The sequence below is a fragment of the Acartia tonsa genome, chromosome 1 (assembly GCF_053477335.1).
Source record: "Acartia tonsa isolate MP-2025a chromosome 1, ASM5347733v1, whole genome shotgun sequence".
In the NCBI taxonomy this organism is placed as follows: Eukaryota; Metazoa; Arthropoda; class Copepoda; order Calanoida; family Acartiidae; genus Acartia; species Acartia tonsa.
In genome coordinates, this window is record NC_137260.1 from 1,955,351 (window position 1) to 1,975,169 (window position 19,819).

At 34.3% G+C, this 19,819-nt stretch overlaps 1 protein-coding gene across 1 annotated transcript; it reads right to left on the reverse strand.

The window, feature by feature from the left end:
• Nucleotides 1-505: 505 nt before the first annotated feature.
• On the reverse strand, nt 506-19,802 carry Tcs4 (Threonyl-carbamoyl synthesis 4). The gene is made up of 17 exons (XM_080171235.1): nt 19,746-19,802; nt 12,247-12,298; nt 11,472-11,522; nt 11,015-11,057; nt 10,454-10,535; nt 9,608-9,700; nt 8,955-9,025; nt 7,842-7,917; nt 6,265-6,348; nt 5,847-5,909; nt 5,075-5,147; nt 4,577-4,650; nt 3,908-4,003; nt 3,518-3,582; nt 2,405-2,493; nt 1,546-1,627; nt 506-611 (listed from the first exon to the last, which is right to left on the reverse strand). The coding sequence occupies exons 1-17, from the start codon at nt 19,770-19,772 to the stop codon at nt 539-541; spliced, it is 1,194 nt and encodes a 397-aa protein (XP_080027361.1). The 5' UTR covers nt 19,773-19,802; the 3' UTR covers nt 506-538.
• Nucleotides 19,803-19,819: the final 17 nt, after the last annotated feature.

Genomic DNA, 19,819 nt, shown 5'->3' on the forward strand with positions numbered 1-19,819 from the left:
TGGACGATAAATTGATGTATAATATAGAAATGTGAACAATACTAGTTTTAAACAAACCATTCACTACTTATTAAAGTAACCAAAGTTTTTAGCCAACTAATGAGATGTGTTTGTAAAACTTTGGGTACAATATGATTTACAGTCCATGTCCCCTCCCTCTATCTTTATTAGTATTACTAGCGGCTACGCCCCTAGAGGCCTCTAGTGACAATTTAAATGTTTTTTTTTATATTTAAAATATGGCTATTTTGCGTTTGACGTTTATTTTTCGTTGAACTCTTTCTAAAATCAAGAAATTTAAAAAAAATTTATTTCTCTAGGGAGGGTGGTGGTACACTCCCCAAAAATAGTTTTAAACCTTCCCGGGACATATGAGAATCTACCCTGTTAAAGAGAACCCGATCGGCTCAGCGGTTAGCGAGATCCTTCGCTACAAACATATAGACAGACAGACAAACAAACAGACTGACAAACATCGTTCTACTTTGTATTTTATAGATTATAGCTTTACAATTTGTATAACAAGAATAAAATACAATCATAGTTTAATCCATTTACACTTTATATTTGCATCTATTACATCTTGGGATATATCTTCGCCTATGGGGCATCTAAATAGAAAAAAACATTAATATTATCATTTTTTTTGTCAAGAATTATATCACAAACATTTACAGAAAGTTTAATATAATTTTAAATTGGTAGGTAGGTAGATAATTAATTGAAAGCTTTCCAAGAATAGCAAAATGAAGAATTATAGGATTATATTCTGTTTTGTTGGGTTGAACTACTTTGAGATACAGAATAACAAAGTTTTTGATATGGAACTAAAATATTCCAGGGAGTAAGGGAGGGGACACTGGATCGAATATTCAATTTTTAGTACTCTCAGACTTTGGGTACTGGCTTAATGAGAATGTGCAAGAATTCAGAAGTTTCTGACTGAGTTTGGGTACTAGCGCATAAAATGCCGCTACTCGTTGTGTTAGTTTTGAATATAGCAGACAGAGAGTTAAGAATACACGGCCCCCCTCTCATACTCTATTTCACTCCCCTCTCCCCCCATCTCCCTTTCTTAAACCACATGATAGAGAAAGGGAGAAGGGAGGTGATGGCACGGGGCAAGGGAAATAAACTGGATAAAAAGGGGCAGGCATGCGTATGGGTTCATATTTTTGCCCAGCCAGCCAGCAATAATAACAAACCCTTTACAATTTCCTTCAAATTTTCTGGATTAGTCTGGATTTTATTGCCTTTCTTTGAAAACTCTTAAATTGAATTAATTGCCCATTGTCCCCTCACTAACTCCCTGATAATATTCCCATTTTTAGGAATATAAGAATTCTGGATTTCTGGAATTTAACAAAAATCCTTTAAAATTCATGCAACAAAAAAGAAAACGTTAATATTAAACTTTAAGGACTAGTGTAATCCAATTTTTCCTTCCTCCCTGCTCCTCAATTCATACATATTAATATAGGAATCTAAATACATAAGAATTTTCTAAGATGTTTACCACATAACTTTTGTTTTGATATAATATACCTTGTAATAACATCAACATCAAAAACTTGATCAGGTTGAATAATATCTTTCCCCCGTTTCCACAGCTCATAACCTGTCCAGCCTAAATAGTAAAGTTCAGCGGTTTCCCTAATATTACATCTGGACAGTGGATATAGGATATATTGTCAGGTGAAAATTTGTCATCAATTTAGGTTGCTAATATGGAACTCATTAATACGCCAATACGTTCATCTAGTAGGAGGGGAGGGGATTGGGTAAAGGGGGTATTGTTATTTTAGCCAGCTATGAGTCTCGCTTTATTAGAATACATTGAAATCTCGTGTAACATCCAAGTGATAATATAAAGATTATCCTTAATAGTAAAGTTCAGCAGCTACGATTGTGTAACATCTGGACAATAAACGAACGTATAATGCTTATTTTTTGTTAGGTTAGGTTAAGTAGATTAGATGAGGCCAGCAGGGTTGAAACCTTACTCCCCTACCTTTAGAAATAAGAATTTTTTTTAAAACTTAAACTAAGGGGTTGTGGCATCGCTACTGAAAAAAAATATCATGATATTTCTCAGCCATACAGGAAATTTATGTACAGCAAGGCATTACAGACAATTCTCCACGAATATTGAAATAAAAATCATAAAATTATGTCAACTCGGACCTTCGGCCTCTCAGGGCTAACAAAATACAGCAAATTTATGTACAGCAAACTTACATTACAGACAATTCTCCACGAATATTGAAATAAAAATCATAAAATTATGTTAACCCGGACCTTCGGCCTCTCAGGGCTAACAAAATTGGTATAAATCTTGTAACTTATAATTCTAATATCCGCAGAAAGCTGTCTATAATACGATGTGATAAATAACTAGGTATACCTATCATAACACCGTTATCAGTACAAAGTTTGGGTCTTGGAAATAGGGCATTCCAGCCATAATGTTCACAGATTTTGGACAAGTTGGATCTAAAGAGAATTTAACATTGAAGGTATCAAGTGTAAAAACTACTAGGTAATTAAATTGTGAATGAGCTTTTCAAAAATAGGAGTTTCATCAATACTGTTCAATATTTTAGACAAGTTGGATTAAATATAATATAAAGGCATTTAACATTGAAAGTATCATGTGTAAAAACTACCTACCAATTGTAAATATATACAGCGTGTTTTTTTTTTATGAGAACTTTTTTGAAAGCAATTTTACCCCACCTATAGTTATCAGAATTTAATGATTAATGGCTTATTTTCTTCGTTTTTTAATGCAATTAATAGAACATTAAAAAAATATTTCAGTTTTTAATTAAAAAGTACAGTAAAATCAAAAATTCAAAACTTAGGTGACAACATCAAAATGGTTTTAGCGCATTTTTCTTATGCTTAAATCTTCTACCCTTTGCAAGAAAAAAATTTAATTTTCAGTAGTCAACTTTGGGGGGCCAGTACTCCCTCCCTGATTGAGATATGACCTGCAAACTTTGATATATTCTAGTACATGTCCCCAATAGTATATGTATCAATTTTTAGCTCTAGATCTCAACTTTGAAGCGTTTTGCAGCCATTCTTGCAAAAGGTAGAAGATTTGAACATCAGAAAAATGCGCTAAAACCATTTTTAGATGTTGACACCTAAGTTTTGAATTTTACATTTTACTGTAGGTACTTTTTAAACAAAAACTGTTATATTTTTTTAATGTTCTATCAATTGCATTAAAAAACGAAGAAAATAAGCCATTAATCATTAAATTCTGATAACTATAAGTTGGGTAAAATTGCTTTCAAAAAAGTTCTCATAAAAAAAAACACACTGTAGTTTGGGTCTTTTTAATTTTTCGTGTCTTAGTGTTTCTTTAGGTTATATTTGGTACAGTAGCCAAGCAAAGTTTAAGCAAAAATAACCTTCCCCACCTAATATCAATAATTTAAAACATTAAGGGTAGTAGTGTTTTGTGTTCGCTAGGCACTTCAAGGAAAAGCACCAAAATATTGTTTACCTAATATATTGATTGCTAGCAACCCCGCCAGAAACTACCAATGTTCCTTTATCAGGCATTAAATTCTAAACAAAATACAGAAATACATACATAAAAAATTAGTGTTAGTTTTTGTTTAAAGCGTTAGTTGCAGGAAATGCATTTAAACTTGAAAATCATATTTATGCAATTTATATAGCGGGCTATTTTCCCTGTGCCGACTTTTAATTGGGTCCTTGAAAATCAGCCAATAGCGTCGGGAATATTAACACAGCCAAGTCGCTATAAAAGAACAGAAAGCAATTTGCTAGCAGACGAAAAAGACCCCAGATAAGAATCAAAGTAGTTGACTAATTAAACATCTAGGTATATTTATAGATTTTATAGATATTTATATATTTATTTGCTTACCATTGTAATAGAGTATTCAATTCCCCGCTGTAGCCGTTCACATAAATGCTTTGTAATTGAATATTGAGCCCCGGCACAAAAATCTGATAATTCTTCCTAAATAAATAAATGGATATACAATATACGTGTATATATTGACAGGGGAAAATTTGTTGCTAATATGTCGTGTAACATGTACATCATTTATTAGTCCGTTCGTTCATCTAGTAGAAGGGGAGGGGATGGGATAAAAAAGTTTGATAAGGGGTATCGTTATTTTTTATCAGATTAATTTAATCAGAGTACATGAAAATCTGGGGCTACATCTAAGTATTTATATATCGATTTTCAATGTAAAATCATTAGATACATTATTCTGCAGGGATCTAAAGGGATAAGAGAATATAAAAAATTATCCTTAATTTAAATTACAATTAGTAGTTGAACGTTTGGACACTTAACTATATGAACCAACCAATGAGAAGTCATTAAAAGTCCCTATGGTTGTTAAAAATAATGTATAGATAAAAAATAACGTTTGGACACTTAACTTAATGAACAAACTTTTAATAAAAATTTAATAAATGTCCCTAAAGTTGTTAAGTCAACGAGAAAAAAACGTTATCATAAAACTTTGGGATCTGGTGTCAAATGTCCCCTCCCTTTGGCTTAAATATTTTTAAAACTTACCCGCGTAAAATTTAAATTTTCTTTTCCCTCTCTTTTTTCCCGCTCTAAGTTTAGATGAAGGTGCCCTTTGAATCCTAAAATTAAATAAAATTAGTTTATATGATAACTGGTGCCTTTTTAAAATACAAAACTGGCGGGAACAGGATACTAGTACACCTGGCAGAGTCATCCAGGTATTAGAGTAAAAAACCAAAGGGAGAAAGGTTTGAATAGCTGTATCTTCCTGTCGCAACCGTCTTGAGCAACCTTTCTATTGGGTCATTGAAAATCAACCAATGGTATCGCTTATATTAACACAGCCAAGTAGCAGAAAATAATTTAAAAGCAGACGAGAGAGGTCATTGAAAAAAGAAGGGAGGTAGTTGTCTGTATATACTATATACATCTATACTATAGATCTGTTATCCAGGTTTAAGCATATATATACCTAGTTCAATGATAAAGGACGGGAAGGGGAGGAGACAGATGAGGGTTGTTAAGAAGCAAAAAAAAAAAAACCTGCAAAGCTAAATCTACAAGATCGTTCATCTCTGAGTGGAATTCCTAATTTCTTTGCATGTGGGTCACCATTCTGAAAAGTAATAATTTTATAATATATAAAGTAAGTAACAGTATGCCTAATGTTTGTAGCTTAAGATCAATCTAACTGCTCGACCAATATGGTTTTCCTTTACATTGAAGCTTTGTGTAGAGGTTATGGGAAGGTTTAGAACTTTTTTAGGGGGAGGGTACCACAACACTCCGAAGATTAATCGCCTATAAAAAAAATCGCCTATGATAGAATTTCAAAGATAATCTAAATATTTCTTTGTTAATGATAGATTGATTAGCCATAAACTTTTAATGTTTGTTTGGCTCTAAGTCCTCATAGGTTGGTTGGAACACTTTTCTAAGGCCAGTTAATGCACATTACGACTTGATCCGCTATCTCATGAGAGTTCCTCAAATTATTTTATCATCCTCGCCGAGTATGGCAGGTGTCCCGAATAAAATCACAATAATTCAGGACGCTCTCCGCAGAGGAGTTTCATTGATTAGGTATAGTTTCCTAGGTTTTTTAAACCTAAGTCGTCTTGGAGGGAGAAGGTTGAGGCACTTTTGCATAGCCACTAGGGCCAACTCAAGCTCCAAGTTCAAGAACATTATGACTTGCAGAGGAGCTTGTCAATGATGCTAGTAGGCTTACAAACAAAATTAAATAAGCAACCTGTCCACTCACCCATTGATCTCACTAGCAGCAGTTATTTACAAAAAAAAAGAATGAGTTTACCTTGGCTAAAATTTCAATAACTTGTCCACCACTTAAATCTCTCATTCCTGGTAAATTATGAACCTAAACAAAGTTAGGTATTAATTAAGAAATATTAAAACATAAGTAGGCATTAGGTTTACTTTATAATCAAACATTTCTGTAGGATCTTGCTATAGATTTTAGTACATACCAAAGCAATTTTTGAGTGATTATTTACTCGACTGTTAATAAAGTTACTCTTGAAATTAGTGGAGAATAGTATAAATGAGCAAGAAGCAAGCATTGATTAAATTCATTATGGATTATAATCATATGGATATTCTATTAAATAAAGTAGTAAAGTTTTTTGTTTACTCATTAAGATCTGGAAAACCTCTGTTTAAGTTGATATCTAATAGTTTTAGGCTATTTTAAAGATATGAAAATATTGTCTTACCCCTAAATATCTTGCAATTTTATCCAATGCCTCTCCTGGAGAATCATTGATAGATGAACCAAGAATCACAAAATCATCAACATCCTGATAAGTAATAGTATTACAGACAGGCGGAAAAGATGGTGGCAAAATGTTTCTTTAGTTACCATATCCATCTCCTTAGGTAGCATTAATTGATGAAATGAGACTTTTCCTTCTAATTTAAAGCTAATGAAAATTCGATGGTTCCCCTCCTATCGCAAATAAACCCAATAAGTTAATATATAAAATAATTTTGATGCCTATATTAGGTCAGGTTAGCTCCGCAGGAAAAAAGTTTAGAGCCCTCTGCAGTGGTTAGAACCATGTATTTTCAAAAATTCAAAATAATAGAGATTACTTCGTTGGGATTATTATGAGCGTGGGTGAAAGAACCGAAAGAGGACTATCCACGAACAAGAGCACGTGATTCTAAGTACCTTCCAGCATTGATCCTGAGTATTTTCTTTCAGAATATAATAGGTCACTATCAATAATTAATATATTGACGAGAAAATTTATGTTTCACCACTTCAAGTTGAAGAAAAGTAAAAAAATGTCCACCATTTTTCGTTAAAATTCTATCAAACGTTTTGTTGAGTTCGGGGTGTCTTTAATTGTCCATGTTGTCAAATGATAAAAATTTTAAAAAAAGTCAAAAGCACATTTACTATATCTTATATGTTATGTTTAAATTAATGCTAATATGGATTAATTTACAATCTATATAACACGAGTATTCGCATATGTATTATCAAGTATCCATTTTATTAAAAGAATTAGCTTCATAAAAGTTTTCAAAATCAATTAAAATACCTAAAAAAACATGGTGAAACATAAATTTTCTCGTCAATATATTAATAATATATGGTGACCTATTATATTCTGAAAGAAAATACTTAGGATCAATGCTGGAAGGTACTTAGAATCATGTGCTCTCGTTCGTGGATAGTCCTCTTTGGAGATAGGGAATAGTTATTTCTCGTATCGTATTATAAACGGCTTTCCGCGGATATAGAATGTACAATTATAAGATTAAAACTAGTTTTTTTAGCCCCGTGGTGCCGAAGGCACCGGCTAAAAAAACTAGTTTTAATCTTGTGATTGTACATTTCTATATTCGTAGAAAACTGGATATAATACGATGCTAGACATAGTTTTTTCGTATGGATGAGAACCGGTTCCTATCCACCGGATTCGAATGAATACGAGAAAAATTATTCTGATTCTACCTAAACAACAGAGGGTTAAAAATGACATTACTTGTTGTTAGTTAGGTACTGATTTTCTAATAATAGATATAGTTATCGCATCGTATTATAGACACCTTTCCGCAGATATTAAAATAAAAATATATAAGATTAAATCGAGTTTTGTTAGCCCCGAGTGTCCAAAGGCCAGGGTAACATAACTTTGCTTTAATTTCATGAGTTTATTTGAATATTCATGGAAAATTGTCTGTAATACGATAATACATGATTTTTCAGTATGGCTAAGAATCGGTTCTAATCCAGCGGTTATTAATCGGTTGTTTCGAAGCCATACTGGAAATAACATACCTTGGCTAATCCAAGCAGACAATGTCCCCCACTTATTAATAGAATCATAAATGGAAACTTTACTTCATTTTCTAACCTAAATAAAAATACATTCTCACATAAACGACCCCTTCAATAGTGGATGTAAATATTCTTTTTTTTCTCCCTGAGGTAGTCATTTTTCCCCTGGTATCATTTTTTCCCCGGTATAATTTTTTTCCCTGAGCATGGGAAAAAACGTGAAAAAAAATATGTTTTAGTATAAAGAAATGTTCTATCGGTTTCAAACCTTTTCCATTCGATAGATCTTCCCGACTTTGGAAAAACTGTCAGACTGATCTTTGAAATTCAATCATTTATTCCCTCGGGCAAAAAATATTCATTCCTAAACAAAAAACTGGATAGGAATACCCCATTTTATTCAGAGTAACACCCAATAGACAACCAGCCAGTGTCTTAAAGTTAAAAAGAATTGGGCTGCAGTAACACTAGAAAAACTTTAACTAAAAGGGGTAGTTTCACGAAATGCATTTGAACTTAATTTAGTGAACCGCATATTTTATCCTGGTTAAATGGTTAAACTACATTTATATGGCATATATTTGAAAGAATTTTAATTTTCTACCACGTAGTTTTTAAAATATCAAGACTTGAAAATCGTCTTTTTAAATTGCATATATCACAAAAAGACAATTTTCAAGTCTTGATATTTTAAAAACTACGTGGTAGAAAATTGAATTTATTTCAAATATATGCTATGTAAATGTAGTTTACCCCCATTAACTAGGAAAAAATATGCGGTTCACTAAATTAAGTTCAAATGCATTTCGTGGAACTACCCCTTTAAATGAGTTTGTATGGCCAAGACCGTTTTATGTTAAAGATGTTAAAAAGGTAGGTACAATACAATATATTAGGGTGGGTCAATTTTGAACATTTTTATCTGAGAACAAATAAAAAAAGAAATTGGGGGAAAGAAATGTAAAAATTTAAAGAGTTCTGAAAATATTTTGCTGAAAAAAAATTGGAGGGGGAAAAATAAAATTTTTGCAGCAGGGGAAAAAAGAATTTTGTGCAGAATATACACCCCTGCCACATGAGGGGTAATTTTGTTTATTAGTATTGGGAATGTACCTGACTGTTAAGGCATGTGCTATCATATGATGGACTGGAATCATTGGTTTGTTGTACTTCTTACATAAATACTAAAAAGAACAAGTTTAGTTTTCTGAAAACGTACGCCTTTTGAATTAAAACATATTTATGTTATTTGTACATTTACTGACTACCATAAATTAACTAGAATATTTACTGCGGATAGAAAGATGAAAAACTATAAAAAAAATAATCCAAGTTTTGTTAGCCCCGTGGCCGGGTCAGAAGGCCGAGGCAAACAAAGAAAGGATTAATTTTCAAATTTTTGTTTTATTTTCCGTAAAAAATATTAAAATGCAATCAAAATAGGTAAGTTTTAATTTTTACAAATGTTTTGTGGGGAAAACTTTTTAGGTTTCCCTCCAAGTGCCTAGTCGAGTACAGAATCCTCTCCCTCTTATTTTGAATCAAATTAAAAATAAGGCGCGGGGTGTAGTCTTCCATTTGTTTTTTTACTTTATGCCAGGTTAAAGTTAGATTATATTGTGTAGGTACAAGAAAGCCTTGCAGAAGTTAGGCATATGAAAAAAAATTTCGTTCTACTTTTTATTTTCAATTTATTTCAAAAATAAGTCATGGGGGTTTTGCCCTGAGCACTTTGAGGGAAAGCACCAAAACTTTATTTTGTTTACCTTGGCATAATCAGTTCCTATGATTAAAGGTCCCTTTAATCCTGGCCTATTGGTTACAGCTATTGCAGTTACTTCTTCTAGTGATTTATTTGCCTGAAATAATAACATTCAATTATATAGTTATACATCCTTAATGATTGTATACAAAATTACCCCTTTTGCGTATTTGAATTATTAGTCAAAACTAACCATCCAATCATAATTCAATAAAATTACCCAAAGCTTATAAGCCAACAAATAAGATAACATGGTTTAAAAACTTAGGGTACCAGTGTAATTTACAGTACAATTTACAAATACCTAATTTAAAGCTTCTCATTTATCAGATTATCTCATTACTGCATTCTATATTTTATCCTTGTGTAAAAACATGGCCACTGTTGTAATTACACCTCAAGTGTCCCCTCCCTCCCTGTGCAAATACCTGATTTAAAGCTTCTGTAAAAGCATGCTCTATTTTATCCTTGAGTAAAAACATGGCCACTGTTGTAATTACACCTCCAGTGTCCCCTCCCTCCCTACAAATACCTGATTTAAAGCTTCTGTAACAACATGCTCTATTTTATCCTTGTGTAAAAACATGGCTACTGTTGGAATTCCACCTCCAGTGTCCCCACCCTCCCCGCAAATACCTGATTTAAAGCTTCTGTAACAACATGCTCTATTTTATCCTTGTGTAAAAACATGGCTACTGTTGGAATTCCACCTCCATTGTCCCCTCCCTCCCTCCCTGTGCAAATACCTGATTAAATGCTTCTGTAACAACATGCTCTATTTTATCCTTGTGTAAAAACATGGTCACTGTTGTAATTACACTTCCAATGTCCCCTCCCTTCCTACAAATACCTGATTTAAAGCTTCTGTAACAACATGCTCTATTTTATCCTTGTGTAAAAACATGGCTACTGTTGGAATTACACCTCCAAATCTAAAATTATAAACATTTTAAAAGCAATAATCCTACCTACCTATTATATTATTAAGCAGAAAGTTATTTGTCTGTCCGTTAAGATCTCACTAACCACTGAACTGATTAGAGTTTTCAATTTTAGGGAAGTTTTACTTTGGTCTCCTGATTACTTAGGTTATTTTCTGATTCCCTAACCCTTCCAATACAGATCCACTAAATGCTAAGAGCACAGGAACTATTTATCTATAATTATCAAAAAAGGGACAGACAGTGGACATCCCCCAATTATAATAGACCAAATTACCCATTCTTTCTGTACATGAAAACTTTTTAAGGAAATGTTAATAGCCTGAAGTTTTGAACAACCAAATAAAGATTTAATTAAATAAGTCCTCAACTTTTTTTAATAATTGAAGAAAAAATTTAAAATTGGGGTGGGGGGGGGGGGAGTTGTGTCCACATAAGGTATTATCCAAACCATTTAAAAAAGTAGGTACCTTGCTGATTTCTGTGTCGATATGGCCTCTCCTATTAATTTACCTAAATAAAAAATATTAAAACTAAAAATCCCGTTAAACCTACCTACACAAGAAATAAAATTTTGGCTAAAATCAAAAACAAATCATACCTAGACTCTAGTAGAAGCAGGGGTGTATATTTAATAATTTCCATAACCCCCCGGGCCCCCCCCCCCCCAGGAAAATTTACTACATTGGAAAAAGAAAGAGAAAGGGGTGGTGAGTTTTCTTATTTGTTGACTTCAAAACTTTAGGGACTTTTTAAATTTTGATTGGTTGGTTCATTAAGTTGAGTGTTCAAACGTTTCAACCACAGATTGTAATCTAAAGGGGCAATTTTGTATATTGTGCATAAATTTTTCGACCATTGTCTTATCCCTTTAGATCCCTGTGTTGACCTATACAATCACTCCCCCCCACCTCACCTTGCCGTTACCTTGTAAGTCAATAACTGCCGCTCCAGTATCATCACAACTGGTTTCAATACCTACCACAGAATAAATATAAGATATGTTGGTGTTGAGATATAATGATTTATTTGCGTCTAACGGCTACGCCCTTAGAGGTCTTTAAGTAATTGTGTGGGGGGGGGGGGGAGGACGGGTCATCTACTTTTAATTTTTAGAAGAAACATTACCTAAACAAAAATTCAGGGTGAGTTTTTTTTCCTTAGAAGGATATCTCTCGGAAGGATTGAGGTTACCTCCCCCAAAATAGTAATTAACCTTCTCAGGACTGTAAGAAGTTTCAGTATAACGGAGAGAGCCATTGATATCTATTCACCAGTTAGCGAGATCTTTCGGAAAAGACAGACAGACTGAACGTGACTAGAATTAATCCTATAAAGTTCATTTTACTATTCGTGGAAAGCTGTCTCAATTACCCCATACGGGCGAGGCTGCCTCCCTTGACACTTTAAAGGGGATCAAAATATCTCCTTTTCTGTCCAAACACCCTAGATAACTAGGTTAAGTAACACCCAACTCTTTGACCTTTGTCTGGATGTCCTAACTGTTCGTGGTAATGAGTTGCGCCTGTTTGGGCCAAGGCATTCCCGGTACTCTGTCTATCAATGTCGCGCATCTGACTAGAAGGAGTAGAAAGGATATTTAACGTCATTAGTTAAGACGCTGTTTTAAGCCGAGATTTTAACTCTTCACCTACCCGATGACAAGCGTATGCGCTATATGTTAATTAACTAACTCTTGTACCTAGGATAACATTTCTTCTCAGTTTAATTTGCTGCTCCAGCCTCAATAAGTTCCTGTTATTACAAGAATTTAGCATTTATATAGACATACCTTAATTTCAGGACTAGAATATAGAGTTGCTTTGCTTAAAATCAGTAATTTTAATTAAGTGACTATTATGGAGTTGCTACGCTTTCTAAATCGTATCTAACTTTTTTATTACAGAAATCATCATACAAAGTTTGAGATCGAAAGGACATTTCTATTTTATCATACATAAATCAACAAAAGACCTAACCGTAACTTACTGACCGTACGTTACCAGGGTGGGGAAAAACCCAGGGTTTTTTAAAAAAGCCCAACCCAACCCGTAAAAACCCTTAAAACCCTGGGTTTTATTGGGTTTTTTTTCGGGTTTTATTGGGTTTTTTCATTTATGAGTCAAATAAATTTGATATGTTGATGAAATATTAATGTTTATGTTGTTGTAGGTAAAAGGTAAGCAAGATTTCACAATAAACAAGATAGATAATGAAAAAAACTGGCATTTCGATCAATTAAAACCCGTATTAGCAACGGTGCAAAAAATATTCTATTAAGGGGGATGGGAGGTTAAAAGCTTCAAAACATGGAACCTCCTCCTCTATTCCTAAGCTGTCAACACCCCCCCCCCCTCCCAGAAATTATTAAGGTATTACCCTTTTTACTTCCCCTTAATAAAACCCTCTGCACGCCACTGTAACTATTTCCTCTCATAAATTGTTATGTTTTAGTTTAAAAATCAATTATGATTATGTAATTTACACAATTTATATATCATCAATTTAGTAGCAAAGCGTTTTCTGAAATTAAGTATTGAGAGAAAGTAATTTCATAAACATTTGAACAATAAGTAGAGCATCATTTTTATAAGGGGGGGGGGGGGGAGGGTTAATGCAACCATCTCGTAATCAATGATTAAATAGCACTTAGAATTCGAATTTCGATCTGAAATTTTTCATGAGTAATCCTTGGTAGGTCTATTTTCCCTAAATCGAACAAAAAGTTGGAAAAAGTAACGGCTGGCGGCTCAGCCGTTTAGCCGTTGTTTGCCTATTTTGAGGGCAAATTCATCATTAATTATGTAGGAATCAACTTTATAAATAAAATATTTTGGTTTAATTCATGTTAAATGATAGCAATAACCATTTTTAAAATTTCTAGTACCTACAGCAACCGGCAAGAACCGTTTGATAAGGTTTTTGAGCGACAAAAAGTATTATGTGGAGATAGGTTTTGTGACTAATTTGCTCTTAAGATAGCCGAAAAATGGCAAAAAATCTGAGCTGCCAGCCGTTAGCCATTACTTTTCCAACTTTTTGTTCGATTTAGGGAAAATAGACTTACCAAGAATTTTTCATGCAAAATTTCAGATCAAAATTCGAATTCTAAGTGCCATTTAATCATTGATTACGAGATGGTTGCATTACCCCCCCCCCCCCCCCTTACTTCTTATTTTTTTATGTTTTTTAGGTAAAATTTGCTTTAAAATGTTATTAGATCCTAGTCTTTGAGCAAATAGAGGTTAAATTTGTAAATTTTAACGTGAAATTTTCAATGTTTTTTCAAAAACCCAAAAAACCTTGGGTTTTTTTTCAATGGGTTTTTTAAAAAATCCTGGGTGGGTTTTTTGTATGCCCACCCTGTACGTTACAGACCCTGATTATAGAGGGGCGTCGTAGATCAGTGGTAACGCACTGAGTTATGGTGATGAGAGTTTGAGTTCAAGTCTACATGTGGCAACTCGAATTCTCAGTTGAACATATTCACACAACTTCCCTTGGTTGTGTAAGAAGGGAGATTATTAATGTTGTTTGGATACTTAATAGTCACGTACATAATATCTGTACAACCCTTATCCCAAGCTCCTCTGCGGAGAGCGTCATTCATTACGGTGACTTAATTTGGGACACCTGCAGGCTGCCATATTCGGCGAGGGTGAGGTAATAAAGAGTAGTTCCCTTGAGACAGCGGGTCAAGGCATAATGTACTTGGGCGTGGAGCTTGATGGCCACAGTGGCTATACAAAAGTGTCTCGTCCTTCTCCATGACTACTTAGGTCCAAACACTAAGAAACTATGGCTACACACACACACACATAGAAAAGCTTTGCTATTAAGAATAATCTTTAACAGTTTTCTGAGATAAAAGGGGCGAAACAATCAAAGTTTGCTACAAAATAATGCAATGTTTGTTTAATATGATCAAATACCCTTGTAAAAACTCTTTGAAATATTTTCCAGTTTGGAAGACATCGTCGTATTAAAGACAATTTTCCACGAATATTATATTATTATTTATTATAAATTTACAACAGTTTTGTTAACTCCGTAGTCAAACTGTCTCTTACTAAATATTTCTTTTTACAAGTATAACATCCATGAAAGCGAATTAGACGGTGGGACAAACAAGGAGGGGGGGGGGGGGGGGGAAGGGAAAAATGTTTTCAGTTTTCTTCATTTTTACATTTTTCCCCTCCAACCACTATTTTTTATCCCCCCCCCCCCCCCTGAGCAGGGTCAATTTTGAAAATATACACCCCTGTGTATATTATATAACTTAAGAGGGGGGTTTTTAATGCAACCATCTCGTAATCAGTAGGTCTATTTTCCCTAAATCTAACAAAAAGTTGGAAAAGTAACGGCTGGCGGCTCAGCCGTTTATTGCCTATTTTCAGGGCAAATTCATCATTAATTACGTAGGAATCAACTTTTTAAAACATATTTTTGGTTAAATTCATGTTAAATGATAGCAATAACCAATTTTAAATTTCTAGTACCAACAGCTACCGGCTAGAACCGTCTGATAAGGTTTTTGAGTGAGAAAAAGTATTATGTGAAGGGCAGGAGGTACTTCTTGAAGTACTGGGGGATATTGACGTCCCTCCCCTTACCAGCCACCCTTCCTTCCAGGGATATGAAAGGTTTGCGTAGGACTAACTATCCTACCTGTAAAAATCATCACAGTTAGCGAAACCACCCACAAAACCTCAAACACTTATGGCTTTAACACAGCCAGAGGTGTGCATGAAACAAGAACTGTTGGAACTGATGCTCAGTTTACTGAGAATATGAAAGATGATGGTGAAACCCGAAAGGAAGCTATCAACTTGATGACAGGACCAATAAGTTCTAAGCAAAGCTGTAAGATAGGAACCTGGAATGTTAGAACAATGTATGAGTCAACTAAAACAGCCCAAGTAGTTAAAGAAATGACAAGTTACAATATCGGAATACTTGGAATTGCAGAATGTAGATGGACAGGACAAGGACAAACCACAACCAAAGATGGCCACCTAATACTTTATTCTGGTCATGAAAGTCAACATATGTATGGGGTTGCTATAATTATCCAAAAACGACATGTCAATTCACTAATAGACTGGAAACCTATATCAGACAGAATAATTAAGGCTAGATTCCAATCAAGGCACTGCAAGTTGACCCTTATCCAATGCTATGCCCCAACAAATGACAAAAGTGAAGAAGTAAAACAAGAGTTTTATGATCAACTGCAATCAATCAGAAACTCAGTACCCAAACATGACATGTGTCTAGTTCTTGGAGATATGAATGCTAAAGTAGGAACTGACAGGACTGGAGTGGAAAATGCAATGGGACACTTTGGCATAGGTACAAGAAATGAAAATGGAGAACTTTTACTTGAATTCTGTTTAAATAATGATATGGTCGTAGGAGGTACATTATTCCAACACAAAAACATTCACAAATATACCTGGACAACACCTGATGGACAAACAAGAAACATGATTGACCATATTATGATCAATAGAAAATGGGTCAAATCAATGCAAGACTGTAGGAGCTATAGAGGAGCCGACATATTCAGTGACCATGAACTAGTTGTCAGTAAGATTAAATTAAAGCTGAAGCGTACTGGCCATGATATAAAGAGTGAGATTGGCAGACAATATGATTCTTCAAGATTAAAGGACCCAGTGATAAAGAATGAATTTGTCTTAAAACTCAGAAATAGATTTCAAGTCTTAGAGGACCTAAATGACGAGACTGAGATCACATGGACTTCAATTAAAGAAAACTTTCAATCTACTGCTAAGGAAATCCTAGGACACAAGAAACCAGAGAAAAAGGACTGGATCTCTGAAGAAACATGGAACAAAATAGAAGAGAGAAAGAATCTTAAAAACAAAATTCATAATGCTCAACATTTGGCTGACATGGGCAATTTAAGAGCTGAATATACTGCTAAAGACAAAGAAGTCAAAAAGCGCACAAGGAAAGACAAGAGAGATTACATTGACAATCTGGCTGAAAAGGCCCAGAGAGCAGCTGACTTCGGTAACATGAAAACAGTATACAACATAACCAAGCAATTAAGTGGCAAATATAACAAAAAGAGTGGTGAAACTATCAAAGCTAAAGATGGTAAATTACTCACTACAGAAAAAGAAGTTGCTGAAAGGTGGAAATCGCATTTTGAAGAAGTGTTGAACAGACCTGAACCTGAAATTACTGCTGAACCAGAACCAGGACATGAAATAGACATAGACACAAGACCACCAACTATTCAAGAAGTTAAAGCTGCTATACATAGTCTAAAGAACGACAAAGCACCTGGACCTGACTTGATAACTGCTGAAATGCTTAAGGCAGACATAGATCTTTCTGCTAGGACTCTGACTGATCTCTTTGATAAAATTTGGAGACAAGAAAAGATACCAACTGACTGGTCTAAGGGTATAATCATAAAACTACCTAAGAAGGGAGATTTGAACAATTGTGATAATTGGAGAGGAATTATGCTGCTTTCTATCCCAAGCAAGGTCCTATGTAAAGTTATTTTAAACAGAATTGATGAGAAAATTGACAATAAACTAAGAGAAGAACAAGCTGGGTTCCGTGCTGGAAGAGGCTGTGTTGACCAAATTTTCACCCTTAGGACAGTTATTGAACAATGTGTTGAATTTAACAAGCCACTCCATGTAAATTTTGTTGATTTCTCTAAGGCCTTTGACTCCATACACAGACAAACACTCTGGAAAATACTAAGAAGTTATGGTATACCTGAAAAGATGATAATTATGATAACTAAATTTTATGACAACTTCCAAGCCTGTGTTTCAGTTGGAAACAATAAGACATCTGATTTCTTTAAAATAAGCACTGGAGTTAGACAGGGATGCATTTTATCACCTATTCTATTTATATTGGTCATTGACTGGGTGATGAAGAAAACCACAGAGGACAAAAAACGTGGTCTCCAGCTGGGCGTACTAGGACACCTAGAAGATCTGGACTTTGCTGATGATCTGGCACTGATTTCAGAAACAATTAAACATCTACAAGCTAAGACAGATAGACTAGTCAAATACGCAGGACAAGTCGGGCTCTTTGTTAATGTCAAGAAGACTGAAATTATGAATATACCTACAAACCCTGATCAAACTATAACAATAAATGGTGAACAATTGAAACAAAGCAACAAATTCACCTATTTGGGGAGTGTTATCAGCAGTGAAAATGGCTCAAAAGCTGATATTAAAACCAGGATTGATAAGGCTAGGGTTGCTTTCAACAGTCTACACAACGTTTGGAATTCAAAGAAACTTGCTCTGAAAACAAAAATCAGACTTTACAACAGTAATGTAAAATCAGTTCTTCTTTATGGAGCTGAATGCTGGAGAACTGTGAAAACTGAAACAAATCAACTTAATGCATTTCACAATAGCTGCCTAAGAAGAATTTGCAAAATATTCTGGCCAAACAAAATATCAAACATTGAGCTGTATGCTAAGACCAAGTGCAATAGTATTGAAGCAGAAGTGAAATTTAAAAGACTAAGATGGCTAGGACATGTGCTCAGAATGGAACAAAATAGGTTTCCAAAAAAGTGCTTAAAATGGAACCCCACCACTGGTAAACGTAAACGGGGACAACCAAAAATGACCTGGAGGCGGAGCACTGAAAAGGACCTCTTTAATTTGAAATTAACATGGGGAGAAGCTGAAGCACTTGCCAAAAAAAGGAATTCATGGAGGAGCAGGGTGGCCGTATTCTCTGGACTCCACAGTCCAAAAGAGAGACGCGACTGAACTGAACAACTTTTTAAAACATATTTTTGGTTAAATTCATGTTAAATGATAGCAATAACCAATTTTAAATTTCTAGTACCAACAGCTACCGGCTAGAACCGTCTGATAAGGTTTTTGAGTGAGAAAAAGTATTATGTGAAGATAGGTTTCGTGACTTTTTTGCTCTTAAGATAGTAATAAAATGGCAAAACAGCTGAGCCGCCAGCCGTTACTTTTCCAACTTTTTGTTCGATTTAGGGAAAATAGACCTACCAAGGATTACTCATGCAAAATTCGAATTCTAAGTGCCATTTAATCACTGTTTACGAGATGGTTGCACTAACCCCCCCCCCCCCCCCCTTATTTAAGTATGGCAAACTTGCAGATACAGAATTTCGTATAAAACCATACTTTCATTTATAGACCTTGGTTTCAAAAAGCTTAATTCATAATATTTGACCTACTTCTAAAATTAAACAACGCAGTTTCTGAAAGCTAATGTAGATTTGCTACACTTTCCAAATCGTCCCTAGGGGGAGGGGGGGTGGTTTGTTTGTACAGTTATAGGAAATAAAGATTCATTATCAAAGTGTGCCGTTTGGGCTGGTTTTTATAGTTATCAACCTAATTCTTTTTTTTGTAGACTCTCTTTTATGATTGGATCTACCTGTAAAACTTTGAAAATTGATTTTAGGGGTTAGTGGGGCAAAAGACCCCCTCAAACACTAAAATTTTAAGTTAGGAGCTCACTTGCTAAGATATCGAGCTGATTTTTTAAAATGGAAGCTTTTATTACATAAATGAGTTAATTAACCATCCCATATATCATTTTTGCGCTTTACTTCTAGGGGTTTGTAAGCTCAAAACTTATAAATTTTGTATTTGGAGGGGTTGTTTCACCCCAAAAGCCCCTAGAAGTAAATAGCAAAAATGAAATATGGGATGGCCAATCAACTCATCTAGGTATGTAATAAAAGGTTCCATTTAGAAAAATCAGCTCAATATCTTAAAAGATAAGCTCATAACTTAAAATTTTAGTGTTTGGAGGGGGGAGGATCTTTTGCCCCACTAGCTCCTAGAAGGAAAGTCCCGAAATTCAAAATAAAGTTTTACAAGTAGATCTCGAATAATATAAGAGTCTACAAAAAGAATTAGGTTGATAAACTATAAAACAAGCCTTAACACGGCCATGCCGAAATTTGATACTAAAATTTTATTTCCTAGAACTGTACTCACTCCCCCCCCCCTCCCTGTTCATATTTAGGAACATTCATAAAGTTAGAAATTGATTAAGATAATTCTAGCCTGTCTAAATTACCGAAAAGGACAACCTTTTCAATCGGACGTATATCATTACTTATTATTGAATAGGTAAGCTTTAAAAACTCAGAGTAGCAGTGCTATGCTTAACACGGGATAAATTCTAGTCCCTGGCGGTGAAACTATTCCGTAACATTTTATCTAAACAAAATTAACAAATCTGAAATAATATCAATAAATAAA

Coding starts and splice junctions, on each gene's coding strand:
- Tcs4 (XM_080171235.1), bottom strand. CDS start 19,772: ATGTTACGGAATAGTTTCACCGCCAGG. Junction 4,651..5,074: donor TTGTAGATTTAGCTTTGCAG/GTTTTTTTTTTT, acceptor ATTTAATTTTAG/GATTCAAAGGGCACCTTCAT. Junction 1,628..2,404: donor TGATAACGGTGTTATGATAG/GTATACCTAGTT, acceptor TTTACTATTTAG/GCTGGACAGGTTATGAGCTG.